General features: G+C 40.1%; 1 protein-coding gene across 2 annotated transcripts in view; it reads left to right on the forward strand.

Moving 5' to 3' along the window:
- LOC124619520 (intraflagellar transport protein 56) overlaps window positions 1-17,035 on the forward strand; it is a 179,054-nt gene that overhangs the window by 86,354 nt on the left and 75,665 nt on the right. For both annotated transcript variants that reach the window (XM_047145967.1, XM_047145968.1), the window contains one exon: window positions 8,741-8,933. In XM_047145967.1, coding sequence (XP_047001923.1) covers window positions 8,741-8,933 — 193 coding nt within the window. The remainder of the gene's footprint in view (window positions 1-8,740; window positions 8,934-17,035) is intronic.

Genomic DNA, 17,035 nt, shown 5'->3' on the forward strand with positions numbered 1-17,035 from the left:
ATCCTGTAGTGTAAAATGGGGGATCTGTAGAGGTCTATAATTAAATGCTTCATTTTCCTTTAAAATTCAAACTCTCCTGCAGAGTCTTCAAATATTTGACCTTTGCAATGTTTTGAGATGTAAAGTCTTTCAAATTGAATAAATGATGTAAAACATGACATTGTTTCAACAACAATATTATGTAAGGGGTTAGCTGCTGCTCACCAAATAGAGGGGGTGCTGAGTTCGAGGCAGGCACAATCAAAAGGCTATTAAACATTTAAGCTTTTGGCCAAAAGATCATTGCAGTCTGGCCACAGTGGCCATGAGTGTGTGAATTGTGCTTGTGTGAATGAGTGTGTGGTTTCTGTTTTGAATGTATGCATTTGGGCCGCAAGCTGAAATGTTTAGTGGTCTTTTGAGTGTGGCTGTCTGCAACTCAACACCTCCTTTGTGTGGTGAGTAGCAATCTATTCTTTTCATAATATTCAACAATGTAAAATCCAGAAAGGAATGTAACAATATTATGAGAAGGAAAGTTGCTACTCACTATATAGCGGAGATGTTGAGTCGCAGATAAGCACAACAAAAAAACGCAACTCACATACACGACTGCAGTCTCAGGCAACTGAAACCGCACTGTGGTTTGTTGACGCAGGCCAATGGCCGAAAGTTTTAATTGTGAAAAACTTTTTGTCATGCCGATCTGCGACTCAGCAACTCTGCAATATGGTGAATAGCAACTTTCCTTCTCATAATATTGTTACTTTTCATAATATTGTTGTTTTTCCACCCTGGATTTTCCACTGTATGACATTATTTTAATAATACAGTTTACAGTACCTATATACATTTACCCCAGTTTGTAAAATATTCTGTTTTATCTGATATTTTCAGTTATCCAGTATAGTCCAGGTGTAGTTTAGGTCAGATAATAGAGACTGCACTGTATGTTGAATACTAAAACACACAAAATCATACGTTCAGTGATTGAAACACTAAGTGTAGCTAGCAGTTAGCTACCAGTGATTCGTAATAGTAAATTTATTGCTTCGAGTGTAATTTCCACTACTTTTCAACATATCTTTGGCCATTGTTGAAGCACTTGCTGTATTTTCTATTACTTCATTGTGATAGTATGTTGTCTGTGATGCTACCTTGCTGGTGACAGTTTCAAATGCTCATGAAAGGGCCGTCCAACATGAATTATTTGGAGTGTAAAATGAAATAAAAATTGCTGCCGACCATACTAGTTTAATAGGCAGGGTGAGGAAATTGGTTCCATACAGAATTATTGTGTTGTTCATTTAACTGTGGCAGCAGGTTCAGGAAAACTGTGATAAAGAGGGACAGGTTCAGGGAGGAAAGAGCAGAATAAGATGGGAAAAAAGGCCAGTATGAATTGTTAACTGAAAATTATAGCAGTAAACAGTTGTCTCTTGAGGACAGACGGAAACACTTGTGAGAAACTGAACAAGAGTAACCTACTTTAAGTGTGTAACACCACCTTTCACACTGATGATGGTTGTGATGTGGAATTGTCTGGCTTCAGACATCAAAAGTACTGTGGAGCCATCCTGGTCAATGACACCTCAACTGCTGCACAGGTGGTAGTAGTCAGTCAAAGCTTGATACAAAATGTGCATCTCACTCAGTGATTCAGATGAGCTTCCTCCAATCAATAGCATGTTTAATCAGACCATTCTGACACATTTTGAGAACAATGGGGTGGTGCCTTATCTTGCTAAAGGTGCAGGCTGTCCACAGAATACTGTAGTCAGAGAGACAATGCACATGATTGAACAATAGGTTCCTGTATTGTTCACTGGAAAAAGATGATGGCAAATGTAACAGATTCCTTCCATCCCAAGTGCTTGGATAATGCTTTTGTCAACTGTGCTCGTGATATGTACTCCACCAAGGTAAAGGAGTTTGTTTTCTCAGACCACTCCATGTTAACAGTAAAGTTAAGACACTTTATAAAAGGGGATGTGAGCAAGGCTGGACAAAAGTTAACAAAATCTAATACCTTAATATTAACAAAACACAATCTCATAAAACTAACACACCAGTTGAGCATAACAAACTGGGACAAATTATTTCAAAACTGTGATTCCAGTGCCCAAACAGTTTATGAAACATTCCACAATTACTTAACAGGTATTTTAAAAGCCCATCTTGTTCAAAAGAAATACCATAAAACAAGAAAAGGTAAATTTTGGTACACCAAAGAACTGGAGAATCTAAAAAATAAGCTACTGCTGTTGAAGCGCCTTGCCAAAGTAAACAATTCTAATGAAATTAAGGATCTCAAAAAAATCACTAAGAAACTGTATAAGAAAGAGTTGCAATTAGCGAAACTAAGATACAACACAAATTTCATAAAAAATAGTAAAAACCAATGCAAAACAGCCTGGTCAGTAATTAATACTGTTAAAGGTGAAGTCAGAAACTTCGACAAGACAGTCCCAATACCAGCAGATACATTCAATAAATATTTTGTTAGCTGTGCTGATGATATCAAAAAGCTGATCAGTAAACCCAATGTAACATGTATAGATTATCTGAAGAGAGCAGACCTAAATCATAATAGGGCCGGATCATCATTGAAACACTTCAAAGAGGTATGCCAACATGAAGTTCTTAAAATAGTCAAAGAAATGAAAAATTCATACAGTACAGATATTTTTAATATGTCAAACAATCTATTGAAAGAAATCATACATTACATTGCAGCACCATTAACATATTCTGTAAACCTGTGTCTCATAGAAGGGTTTTTTCCTGATCCTCTCAAACTATCCAAGGTAACTCCAGTCTTTAAGAAGGGTGTCAAATCAGATCCTGCAAACTACAGACCAATTTCACTAATTCCAGTACTAGGAAAAGTCTTTGAAGGCATAATATATAAGCAGATATATGAGTACCTAGAACTAAATGGTATGTTAAGTGCATCACAGTTTGGTTACAGAAAAAGAAGGTCAGCTATACATGCCATAGAGCTCTTAGTCAGAGACATTCTAGCAGCATTTGAGGACCATGTGCACGCACAGGTAACCTTATGTGATCTGAGCAAAGCTTTTGACTGTGTTGACCACTCACTTCTGCTCTCTAAACTTGAGTACTATGGAATATGTGATAAAAGTTTAAAACTCATTAAAGCATACCTCAATAAAAGGAACCAGGTGGTGAGTTCAGGAAGTCATCTGTCAAACATACTCGAGGTTCAACATGGAGTGCCACAGGGATCTAAATTGGGACCACTTCTTTTCCTTATACACATAAATGACTTACCAGGAAATATAGATGTAAAGACATATGTATGCAGATGAAACAACTTTTCTATCTGTAAACCATGTACTTGATAACCTTGTAAGTGATATGAAATTGACAAAAGAAAATGCAACATCATGGTTTAATGCCAATGGTCTGCTATTAAATGAAGAAAAGACCCAGAATATGTGGTTCAGTCTATCAAAGACTACAAAAATAGAAAAACAAAAGGCAAAGTTTTTAGGTATTGTACTTGACAACAGTCTAACATGGAACTCTCATGTTGATCACATAGTGGTTAGGTTGTCAAGAGTTATATATTTGTTGAAGAGACTGATGTGTTGTGTGACATTTGAGTACGTAAGGACAGCGTACTTAGCCTTTTTTCAATCTGTTTTAAGGTATGGGTTAATACTCTGGGGAAACAGCAGAAAAATAAATGAAATTATGGTGATCCAGAAGAAAGCAATCAGAGTAATGGCTAAGGTAGATAATAGAACACATTGTAAACCATTGTTCACTAAATATAGAATTTTAACAGTAATTAATTTATATATTCTTGACAGTGTTAACTACACTCCTGGAAATTGAAATAAGAACACCGTGAATTCATTGTCCCAGGAAGGGGAAACTTTATTGACACATTCCTGGGGTCAGATACATCACATGATCACACTGACAGAACCACAGGCACATAGACACAGGCAACAGAGCATGCACAATGTCGGCACTAGTACAGTGTATATCCACCTTTCGCAGCAATGCAGGCTGCTATTCTCCCATGGAGACGATCATAGAGATGCTGGATGTAGTCCTGTGGAACGGCTTGCCATGCCATTTCCACCTGGCGCCTCAGTTGGACCAGCGTTCGTGCTGGACGTGCAGACCGCGTGAGACGACGCTTCATCCAGTCCCAAACATGCTCAATGGGGGACAGATCCGGAGATCTTGCTGGCCAGGGTAGTTGACTTACACCTTCTAGAGCACGTTGGGTGGCACGGGATACATGCGGACGTGCATTGTCCTGTTGGAACAGCAAGTTCCCTTGCCAGTCTAGGAATGGTAGAACGATGGGTTCGATGATGGTTTGGATGTACCGTGCACTATTCAGTGTCCCCTCGACGATCACCAGTGGTGTACGGCCAGTGTAGGAGATCGCTCCCCACACCATGATGCCGGGTGTTGGCCCTGTGTGCCTCGGCCGTATGCAGTCCTGATTGTGGCGCTCACCTGCACGGCGCCAAACAGGCATACGACCATCATTGGCACCAAGGCAGAAGCGACTCTCATCGCTGAAGACGACACGTCTCCATTCGTCCCTCCATTCACGCCTGTCGCGACACCACTGGAGGCGGGCTGCACGATGTTGGGGCGTGAGCGGAAGACGGCCTAACGGTGTGCGGGACCGTAGCCCAGCTTCATGGAGACGGTTGCGAATGGTCCTCGCCTATACCCCAGGAGCAACAGTGTCCCTAATTTGCTGGGAAGTGGCGGTGCGGTCCCCTACGGCACTGCGTAGGATCCTACGGTCGTGGCGTGCATCCGTGCGTCGCTGCGGTCCGGTCCCAGGTCGACGGGCACGTGCACCTTCCGCCGACCACTGGCGACAACATCGATGTACTGTGGAGACCTCACGCCCCACGTGTTGAGCAATTCGGCGGTACGTCCACCCGGCCTCCCGCATGCCCACTATACGCCCTCGCTCAAAGTCCGTCAACTGCACATACGGTTCACGTCCACGCTGTCGCGGCATGCTACCAGTGTTAAAGACTGCGATGGAGCTCCGTATGCCACGGCAAAGTGGCTGACACTGACGGCGGCGGTGCACAAATGCTGCGCAGCTAGCGCCATTCGACGGCCAACACCGCGGTTCCTGGTGTGTCCGCTGTGCCGTGCGTGTGATCATTGCTTGTACAGCCCTCTCGCAGTGTTCGGAGCAAGTATGGTGGGTCTGACACACCGGTGTCAATGTGTTCTTTTTTCCATTTCCAGGAGTGTACATACTTGCTGAATTACCTAATTTAAGTGTAACAAATGAAAGACATGGCTACTATACAAGAACGTGTACTTCTCTGCTGTTGCCACAAAATAGATTAGCTAAAACTAACAATAGTCATAAGTATATGGCAATTAAAATATATAACAAATTGTCTAAAAATGGGTCAATCAAGCCTGACAAATTATTTAAAGACAATGTTCATAACTTCTTGTTAACTAATCCATTCTATTCATTAGAAGAATATTTAGAAATGCCCAATATCAACTTAAATATGTAAAAAAATTTTTTGTAAAATTAATAGGTCAAGTGAACTGACGAAGTCTATTGCATGTAACAATGCTGAATGACTAATAAAGAATCTGAATCTGAATCTATACACCTCCTCACCAGAAAATATCTCCACATGCCCCCTGACCCATGCGCTGATAGAAAACTGGCTACGCTATCTCATGTGGTTTTTTGGCATAGCCATACTCTGTCATTAGTGTTTACAAATAAGCTCTGCAAGTCACAAGTCCAGTTGATATTTTCCCAGCTTAAAACAATGGCTATATTTTATGCCAATGCTGATCTCTGCACCCAGAGACCTGTGGTAAACAGAGGCACATAAATGCCTTTTGTACCTCATAGCATGGAGGCAGTTGTGGATGGTAAGCCTGCTGAACAGTTGTTGATGGTCTATGCCAGCACATTCCTCAGTGTTTTGATGCTTAAATTAAGATGCTCAGAGTACACATTTGAAATGCTGGTGTTTGAAAAGCCTTGCCAGCACAGCTTTGGAAAAGGAATGTCCCAAGAATTGGACACCTGTAAACTGGATGCAGTCAAAGTGAGCTGGTATCACACATCTTCCCATCATTTACTCATCTGTCAAGTCTAAGGTCACTACTAGGTCTGACGGCATCCCAGTCTTGTGACTGACTGAACTATTCCATTTGTATTGAATGAGATCACTTTGACATTTGAAGGTGATTAATGACCCTGACATGTAAATAAATTGCAGAATTCACAATCTTAGTCGCATTTTATTTTATTTGCACATATAACTGGTTTTGGGTTTACAGCTAACATCAAGCTTCACCTGGAAAATAAAAATAAAGGTATTTCATAATTTCAACAGTAGGGAAAGAATAGATTATTAATCACCACATAGGCAAAGCATTGAGTTGTAGACAGGCACAGTGTAGAAGACAGGTAAAATATTTAAGCTTTTGGACAAAGCCCTTCTTCTGAAACAGAAAACACACGCACATTCACACAAGTACCGCTCATACATACTGGTCACCTTGTATGAATAAATGTATGTTTTCTCTTTTGGAAGAAGGACTTTCTCCAAAAACTTAACATTTTAATAGTCTTTTTCATTGTCTATACATGTGACTCAATGACTCCTCTGTGTGCTGGGAAGCAATTTATACTTTCCATATTGTTGTTATTCCGTCCTGAACTTTCCATTATTTTGTAAAATGTGAGACATGAACATAAGCCTATTACATACAATTGGGGAACAAGAAATCTTATTACCTTATACGGTAGCAACACAGGGGATGTGTAGTTGTGACTTCAATTGGTTTAATGTGATAATTAAATAATGAGTAACGGTTATGAATCTGGTTACTGATGAAGGTGGTGGTGACATACCTTGAAAATCAAATATTTTCTGTGAGTAATTAAATATCAGAAAGAATTGTGAAAAGTGAATTTCACACATCTGTCAGTTATATGTAACAGTCATTTTAGTAAACTGATATAAAAATGTAGTGCTCTGATCAACTTTTGAATTTAAGTGTGTGAACTAATTAAATACTAAAATAAACAGATATGATATGTTCGAAAGATTATTAGTAATATAATGTATACATGAGAGTACAAAGGATGAGAACTTAATGGGATGCAAAGGAAACACGTCAATTAAATAACTAGGCGTAATGTTACAAAGTGATATGAAATGGAATGAGGACATGAGATTGGTAGTAGGGAAGGTGAATGTTCAACTTTTGTTTTATTGGAAGAATTTTGAGAAAGTGTTGATCATTCATATAAGAGACAGCATTTAGAACACTAGTGAAAACCATACTTGAGTACTGTTTGAGTGCTTAGGATCCCTACCAGATCATATTAAAGAAAGACATTGAAGCAGTTCATGGGCCTGCTGCTAGATTTGTAACTGGTGGGTTTGGTCAGCATGCAAGCATTAAGGAGATGCTTCATGAACTCAAATGGGAATCCGTGGAGGGAAGATGATGCACTTTACATGTGGCACTATTGTGGAAGTACAGAGGAGCTATATTTGAGACTGACTGCAGAGTGGTTATACTGCCGCTGATGTGCAATTTGTGGAAGGACCATAAAGATAAGATGTGAGAAATTAGGACTTCTACAGAGACTTTTAGATAGTCATTTTTCCCTCACTCTATTTGTAATGGGACAGGAAAGGATATAACTAGTAGTGGTATGTGGCACCCTCTGTGATGTACTGCAGAGTATGTATGTAGATGTGGATGAAACTAGATATAATGAGCAGGTGGCAGCTGTTGATGATGACATCAGCAGATGTCCCACTGTTCAGGCATTCAATCAACATATAGTATGTCGTAGAATGGGCAGTGGTGAAGGCAGTCCACCATTTTTCAGTGCACTGGGAGCCACCAGCTTGAGTTAGTATCAGCAGGTTGTACAGATTTCATCATCTGCAGCAAGCAAGACTGGATATCATCACAATGTTGTCTGTTATAGCAAGTCTTTAAAAATTCAATGTTGGTACTGATGATGAAATTCATCTTCTCCATTGAAGGAGTTATTACAATTATTTTTCAGTTTGATAAAGATTTCGGTTTTTTCCAATACATTAATTTGGAAGCTTTTCTGTTTGTTATGTAAAACATTAAAGTCAGATTGAATACCAGTCATAGTATGACCAGTGGTGATAATGTGTTTGCCCATGCACTTTGACAATCACCAGCTGAGATTATTCAGCAGATCATAACATTCTATGCAGTGAAAAGTTGAGCCATGTTGTACCTATGCTCTGAACATATCTGACATATTTTTTATGTTATGTTATACAGAATCATAATTTTTATTTTCAAAACTTAACTTTCAGCATTTATTCTTTTACCATTGTTATATGTCTGTTTAGGAAACTTTGATTTCTCTTATTTTACCCCTTTTGTCTATGAATACATTAAGATTCTCTAATGCAAAATAGGTCAAAATGTAAAATTAACACTTTTTGTCTGAGATTGTATGTTAAAATTTATGTGTGGATTTTATTCTGTGTTTCATATTCTTTGCATTTCACCATTTGTTATCTTCGTAATTCATTCTTTTATCTTGAGAAATAATTACCCCAATGTTGAGCAGTTTTTCAAATGAGTGTGATGTAACTTAGAAAAATTTGATTTCACTATTGGAGTGATGTTTTTCATAAGTTATACAGTACATGTTAGTGAATAACATGCAGCATTTATAACATTTTCTCTTTCTCAGGGAGTACTTGGCACTGAATGTGTATATATCTCTTTGCTATTACAAGCTGGATTATTATGATATGTCACAAGAAGTTCTTACTATTTATCTGCAAAATTATCCAGATTCCGCAATTGCTATAAACCTAAAAGCATGTAATCATTTCCGCCTGTACAATGGCAAGGCAGCAGAATCAGAATTGAAATCACTTATGGTAAATACTATTTTATGCTTTCTTATATGTAACTGAGGTACAATAAAATATGTATACGTGTGAGCCCCATTTTTTGTATGGATAATGAAATTAGTAAATAATTTATCTAAATTGTAATGGGTGTAACAAACGCACGTGAGTGCCCACACACACACACACACACACACACACACACACACACACACACACGCACAAACACATACCCATGACCATGGTGAGACTGACTGTTCGTTATTGATAACAATTGCCTGGGCCAGTGGAGGTGGCGAGGAGGTAGGGAAGAACTCAAGAGGGGGTGTGGGATAGTGTGAGGCAAGTCTTTCCACCAATGACTCAGTGGCTGCATAAGAAGGCAAAAGCAGTTAGAAAGTAAAACATGTAAGAGGTAGGGTGAGGGAGGGGGGAACAGGGGGGGGGGGGGGGGAGGAGGAGGAAAAGAGAGGAAGGTGGAGATGAAGAGGGAGACTGGGAGGAAAGAGAGAAAGAGAAAGATCCAGAAAAGGAAGAGGAGAGGGGAAGGAGGCAGGGAAGGATAGAAGGAGGGAGAGAGGGGTCCTTCCCTACCTGCTTCCCTTCTCTTTCCCCTTTTCCAGTCCTCTCACTTTCTCTCTCCCATCCCTATCTCCCTCCTCACCTCCACCTTCCTCTCCTTCCCTCTCCCTACCTCTTAATATGTTCTACCCTCTGAAATCATTTTGTTTGTTGTGCAGCTGCTGAGTCATCTGTTCAAAAACCTGCCTCCCATTATCCTTCTAGCCCCTCCTCGCCTTGTATGTCCTTCCCTACCCCTCCCCACCCCTTTTTTGCCCAGGCAGCTGTTATCAATAATCAACCATCCATCTTGCCATGGTAATGTGCATGTATGTTTGGGTGTGTGAGGCTCTATGTGTGAATGTGTGTATTTCCACTAAAGAAACCTGCGATATTGAGCTTTTCTATTGACTATTAATAATGATAATTCTGTATGGTGCAGTGACCTGGTGGAAGTCTTGCAATTGGTACTTTGGCGACATGTGCATCCATGTCCTTCCACAGTAGTCTACTCAGGGTAAGGAGACTTAAAATTCAATATAGGATCTGAACCATATATCACTGCTGGCTAATCTTCACATCATCACATCATTGGGAGGCACAAGCTATGTTAGGCAGACTTAAATATTCTGTGGTCTGTCCAGGATTCGATCCAATAACCTATCAGTTTCCAGGCACTCGTTTTATCCCTAGACCATTAGGCTGGCTGTTGATATTTATCTCTACTAAGCATCTGTGGTACCAAAATCTGTAATGAAGTTGGTTCACATAGTTTTCATTAACACATATTCCTTTTCATTTTCCCTGTTCCTTGATCTGTAAAGGTCTTGTAGGACTGTTAACTGTAGTTTTAGATGTATGGAATCTCCTTGCATAGCTTCTTCCAGTTCTGAACTTTTCTCTGTCGTGATGAAGTCAGATTGAATCGGTAGTGTTTATGTAAATATTCTTCAGTGAAGTAATATGTTTGAATCAATGGCTTATGTAAAAGGGATATTAGTTCAGTTTTTCCTGCAACTCGGTCAGATTCTGCCGCATTTGGTAATTCATACTCACCGTTCTGTTCTACAACATCCCCCATGCAAGTAATCCATTGTATTGTATCCACTTCTGCATCCAACTTGTGCCTGTGATTGATGATTTCCACTAAGCAGTTTGTGGTAATTTTAATGAATTTCTTGTACAGTATGAAGAGGAGACTGATAGGTTTGCAGTTTTACATACCTTGTCTGTCTGCTTTCTCGCAAAGTAGAATATTCACACCATTGTCCAGTTTTGGGTAACTGCCTACCTCTCCAGACATTCTGTAAACAATGTTGTAAGTTTCTTTCATATCACTTTTCCTTTAGCTTGAACTATTTCTACTGAAGTACTATCCATCATCTCCAGTCTCCTTTATTTTCTTCGTATCTTTATCAGCTTTATACAACGTGTGTCTCATTACTTCCAAAAAAGTCATTGTTTAGTATAACCCACCTCATAGTCCATGTTGATTATGCACGACTTTGCGGTGGTACTCAACTCGAAGGTAAGACAATTTGAATACTGGTGACAGAAAAATTCCGCTAACAGTATTTGGCTGGCAAGGGGAAGAAAACTGGTGGAGTAAAGTTCCTGATCAGCAGTCTTTATGTCAATGTCCTGCATTAAGTTCCAAATGCCTCCACAGTGGCCCTTGAAGTGAAGACATTTGATAGAGATTAGAGGAGATTCAGTCTTCATTCCATGGACCAAAAAATGAGATGATTCTTGTGGGTGTGGAATATGTCAGAAAGTATAACATAAAAAACCTAGAACATTTGAATATAATACTCACTTCCCTGATCATTTGTCAGGAGATTGTCAAGATAAGCGAATACATTACATTGAACTGGAAATACTAATATTTACAGAATCAATACACTGTCAGAATCAGATAATAATAATAAAATCAAACAATGGCAAACCCAGGATGGAGTGTAACAAGACTGTGAAAAGAAAAGTTGCTACTCGCCATATAGAGGAGATGCTGACTTGCAGAGAGGCACAACAAAAAAATGCCTTCGTGACAGTCTTTTTGTTATGCCTATCTGCGACTCATCATCTCCACTATTTGGTGAGTAGCAACTTTCCTTTTTACAGTACTGTAATAATAATAAAAAAATTTATTATGTGCAAAATACCTAATCTTGACTGTTGCGACCAAGTGCTATCAAAACTTAAGCTAGTCTAACTGTCCCTGTTAAGATATTCATCTATAGAGCAGGAATTGCTTATTAAAAAGTATTTCAAACTCTGTTTAAACTGTGCTTTATCTGAAACCAAGTTTTTAATTGTTGTTGTTGTTGTGGTCTTCAGTCCTGAGACTGGTTTGATGCAGCTCTCCATGCTACTCTATCCTGTGCAAGCCTCTTCATCTCCCAGTACCTACTGCAACCTACATCCTTCTGAATCTGCTTAGTGTATTCATCTCTTGGTCTCCCTCTATGATTTTTACCCTCCACGGTGCCCTCCAATGCTAAATTTGTGATCCCTCGATGCCTCAAAACATGTCCTACCAACCGATCCCTTCCTCTAGTCAAGCTGTGCCACAAACTCCTCTTCTCCCCAATCCTACTCAATACCTCCTCATTAGTTACGTGATCTACCCATCTTATCTTCAGCATTCTTCTGTAGAGATGGGCAAAACTGTTCTTTTCAGAGATTGGATCAGAACTGTTCACTCCCTGAAATGAATTAGCTCTTTTTCATGACTCACCACTCATTTACAATAGAAAATAAATGGAAGGCACATTGTCCTTTAAACTTGGTTTATTCCAGTACTACACCTGTATTTTGATCTTATTTGATCCTATTTTTAAGTAACACAGATAGTGAGTAAGAATTTTGTATTGTTTATTGAAATTTCCACGATATGACAAAGTTTTTGATTATTGATTTATTTTGCACTATCGTGGTTTTTTGGGTGATCGGAAAATGTTGTAACTTGAGATTTACATTTACAATATATTTGGCTATAATGTATTAAAATTTCATTAACCTCATACAAATTCATCACAAGCCATATATTTTTAAAGTGAACGTTTCCTTCCGAAGACGCCTAAAATCGCAAAATCCGTACCAGAATAAGAAAAAAAAATATAAATTTGACTGTAAAACGAAAGTGCTGCATATAGCCTTACGCAGAATAAAACAAGGAAAATATTGGTGTATCACATTTTGCGATACGTTTATCAGTTTGCTCGTAATTAAAGCGTAAATTCGAGTGTCCATAATAAAAATCCTATAGTAAGAGGAGTCATCAGGAATCTAATCTAATCAGTTTAAACAAATAAAAATAAAATAAAAACAATTGATGCATACATAACATAATAATGTAATATACATAGCGGTATTACTACGAAGAACAATATCCAGTAGGGACGAACTCCGATGCAGAGGCGCTGAGTCGAGCGGGTCGAGCCGCGAGCTGTATTACTGCGTGAGTTGAGACCGCAGAGACCAGAGTGACACCTGAGTCGCTTTGCTCAACGCTCTGGCTAGAGTCGAGACGGTGGGGTGAGCGTTGAGCGGGCGAGTTCCGAGGGTGGGGGGAGCGGTGAACTCACCCGCTCCGAAACAAATCGTCCGTTCCCTTGCGAGCAGGTTGTTGCAAGTAGTTCCTATGTTATCCGCTAGGTGGCTCTCTGCGCCAGACACTGCGCGCGGCAGACGACGCACATGGACATCACGCCATATGTGAAACACAAAATCCAATGGGGCACTGCACAATGCAGGCAGCCAAGGTAGAAGCAGGGCAGAGGCCGGCGCTGGCTGTGTTGTGTGGCGTGCACTGTGCTCTGACCAGCAGAGGCGCTGCTGATATGCTCCGTCTCTCTCTCTCTCTCTGCCGTGGGAAACGTTTGGAGCTACCGTTCTTTTTTTCTGAATCACTGATTGTTCACTCCTTTGAAAGATTCAACTCTATGAATTAGTTCAAGAGCGCATCCCCCATCTCTATTCTTCTGTAGCACCACATTTCGAAAGCTTCTATTCTCTTCTTGTCCAAACTAGTTATCATCCATGTTTCACTTCCATACATGGCTACACTCCATACAAATACTTTCAGAAACGGCTTCCTGACACTTAAATCTATACTCAATGTTAACAAATTTCTCTTCTTGAGAAACGCTTTCCTTGCCATTGCCAGTCTACATTTTATATCCTCTCTACTTCGACCATCATCGGTTATTTTACTCCCTAAATAGCAAAACTCCTTTACTGCTTTAAGTGTCTCATTTCCTAATCTAATTCCCTCAGCATCACCCGACTTAATTTGACTACATTCCATTATCCTCGTTTTGCTTTTGTTGATGTTCATCTTATATCCTCCTTTCAAGACACTGTCCATTCCGTTCAACTGCTCTTCCAAGTCCTTTGCTGTCTCTGACAGAATTACAATGTCATTGGCGAACCTCAAAGTTTTTACTTCTTCTCCATGAATTTTAATACCTACTCCGAATTTTTCTTTTGTTTCCTTTACTGCTTGCTCAATATACAGATTGAATAACATCGGGGAAAGGCTACAACCCTGTCTCACTCCTTTCCCAACCACTGCTTCCCTTTCATGCCCTCGACTCTTATAACTGCCATCTGGTTTCTGTAAAAATTGTAAATAGCCTTTCGCTCCCTGTATTTTACCCCTGCCACCTTCAGAATTTGAAAGAGAGTATTCCAGTTAACATTGTCAAAAGCTTTCTCTAAGTCTACAAATGCTAGAAACGTAGGTTTGCCTTTTCTTAATCTTTCTTCTACGATAAGTCGTAAGGTCAGTATTGCCTCATGTGTTCCAACATTTCTACGGAATCCAAACTGATCTTCCCCGAGGTCGGCTTCTGCCAGTTTTTCCGTTCGTCTGTAAAGAATTCGCGTTAGTATTTTGCAGCTGTGACTTATTAAACTGATAGTTCGGTAATTTTCACATCTGTCAACACCTGCTTTCTTTGGGATTGGAATTATTATATTCTTCTTGAAGTCTGAGGGTATTTCGCCTGTCTCATACATCGTGCTCACCAGATGGTAGAGTTTTGTCATGACTGGCTCTCCCGAGGCCATCAGTAGTTCTAATGGAATGTTGTCTACTCCCGGGGCCTTGTTTCGACTCAGGTCTTTCAGTGCTCTGTCAAACTCTTCACGCAGTATCTTATCTCCCATTTTGTCTTCATCTACATCCTCTTCCATTTCCATAATATTGTCCTCAAGTACATCGCCCTTGTATAAACCCTCTATATACTCCTTCCACCTTTCTGCCTTCCCTTCTTTGCTTAGAACTGGGTTGCCATCTGAGCTCTTGATATTCATACAAGTGGGTCTCTTCTCTCCAAAGGTCTCTTTAATTTTCCTGTAGGCAGTATTTATCTTACCCCTAGTGAGATAAGCCTCTACATCCTTACATTTGTCCTCTAGCCATCCCTGCTTAGCCATTTTGCACTTCCTGACGATATCATTTTTGAGACGTTTGTATTCCTTTTTGCCTGCTTCATTTACTGCATTTTTATATTTTCTCCTTTCATCAATTAAATTCAATATTTCTTCTGTTACCCAAGGATTTCTATTAGCCCTCGTCTTTTTACCTACTTGATCGTCTGCTGCCTTCACTACTTCATCCCTCAGAGCTACCCATTCTTCTTCTACTGTATTTCTTTCCCCCATTCCTTTCAATTGTTCCCTTATGCTCTCCCTGAAACTCTCTACAGCCTCTGGTTCTTTCAGTTTATCCAGGTCCCATCTCCTTAAATTCCCACCTTTTTGCAGTTTCTTCAGTTTCAATCTGCAGTTCATAACCAATAGATTGTGGTCAGAATCCACATCTGCCCCAGGAAATGTCTTACAATTTAAAACCTGGTTCCTAAATCTCTGTCTTTCCATTATATAATCTATCTGATACCTTTTAGTATCTCCAGGATTCTTCCAGGTATACAACCTTCTTTTATGATTCTTGAACCAAGTGTTAGCTATGATTAAGTTATGCTCTGTGCAAAATTCTACAAGGCGGCTTCCTCTCTCATTCCTTCCCCCCAATCCATATTCACCTACTATGTTTCCTTCTCTCCCTTTTCCTACTGACGAATTCCAGTCACCCATGACTATTAAATTTTCGTCTCCCTTCACTGCCTGAATAATTTCTTTTATCTCGTCATACATTTCATCTATTTCTTCATCATCTGCAGAGCTAGTTGGCATATAAACTTGTACTACTGTAGTAGGCATGGGCTTTGTGTCTATCTTGGCCGCAATAATGCGTTCAGTATGCTGTTTGTAGTAGCTAACCCGAACTCCTATTTTTTTATTCATTATTAAACCTACTCCTGCATTACCCCTATTTGATTTTGTGTTTATAACCCTGTAATCACCTGACCAAAAGTCTTGTTCCTCCTGCCACCGAACTTCACTAATTCCCACTATATCTAACTTTAACCTATCCATTTCCCTTTTTAAATTTTCTAACCTACCTGCCCGATTAAGGGATCTGACATTCCACACTCCGATCTGTAGAATGCCAGTTTTCTTTCTCCTGATAATGATGTTCTCTTGAGTAGTCCCCGCCCGGAGATCCGAATGGGGGACTATTTTACCTCCGGAATATTTTACCCAAGAGGACGCCATCATCATTTAATCATACAGTAAAGCTGCATGTCCTCGGGAAAAATTACGGCTGTAGTTTCCCGTTGCTTTCAGCCGTTCGCAGTACCAGCACAGCAAGGCCGTTTTGGTTAATGTTACAAGGCCAGATCAGTCAATCATCCAGACTGTTGCCCCTGCAACTACTGGAAAGGCTGCTGCCCCTCTTCAGGAACCACATGTTTGTCTGGCCTCTCAACAGATACCCCTCTGTTGTGGTTGCACCTACGGTACGGCCATCTGTATCGCTGAGGCACGCAAGCCTCCCCACCAACGGCAAGGTCCATGGTTCATGGGGGGGAGTTTTTAATTATTGCTAGCAATTTATTGAAAATATGTGTTCCTGAATATTGGACCCCTTTTTGGACCAAGGTATGTATTTCAGGTCTTTATTTAGAATGTTCTTATTCCCAGTACTGATACTATGTATTGAGCTACTGGTTGGAAACAGAGACAAATAATTGCAACAAATTTAATTAAGGAATAAATATACTGTGAGGCAGTGGTTAGAACACCCAGTTCCTTCAACCGGATTCTGCATGATGATCATGAATTTCCACGACAAATGAAACAATGAAAAATTCAGGACGGAATGTAACAACATTATGAATAGGAAAGTTGCTACTCACCACATAGCAGAGATGCTGAGTTGCAGATAGGCGCAACAAAAAGACTCTCACAATTAAAGCTTTCAGCCATTAAGGCCTTCTTCAACAGTAGAAGACAGACACACACACACACACACACACACACACACACTCATGCAAACGAAACTTCCACACATGACTGCAGTCTCAGGCAACTGAAACCACACTGCGAGCAGCAGCACCAGTGCATGCGACTGGGTGGGGGTAAGAGGGGGGGCTGGAGTGGAGAGAGGGAGGGGGAGGGGGAGTATTGTGGGGATCGTGCACAGTGAAGTGGTGCATGTT

Source organism: Schistocerca americana, chromosome 6, assembly GCF_021461395.2.
Source record: "Schistocerca americana isolate TAMUIC-IGC-003095 chromosome 6, iqSchAmer2.1, whole genome shotgun sequence".
Taxonomy (NCBI): domain Eukaryota; kingdom Metazoa; phylum Arthropoda; class Insecta; order Orthoptera; family Acrididae; genus Schistocerca; species Schistocerca americana.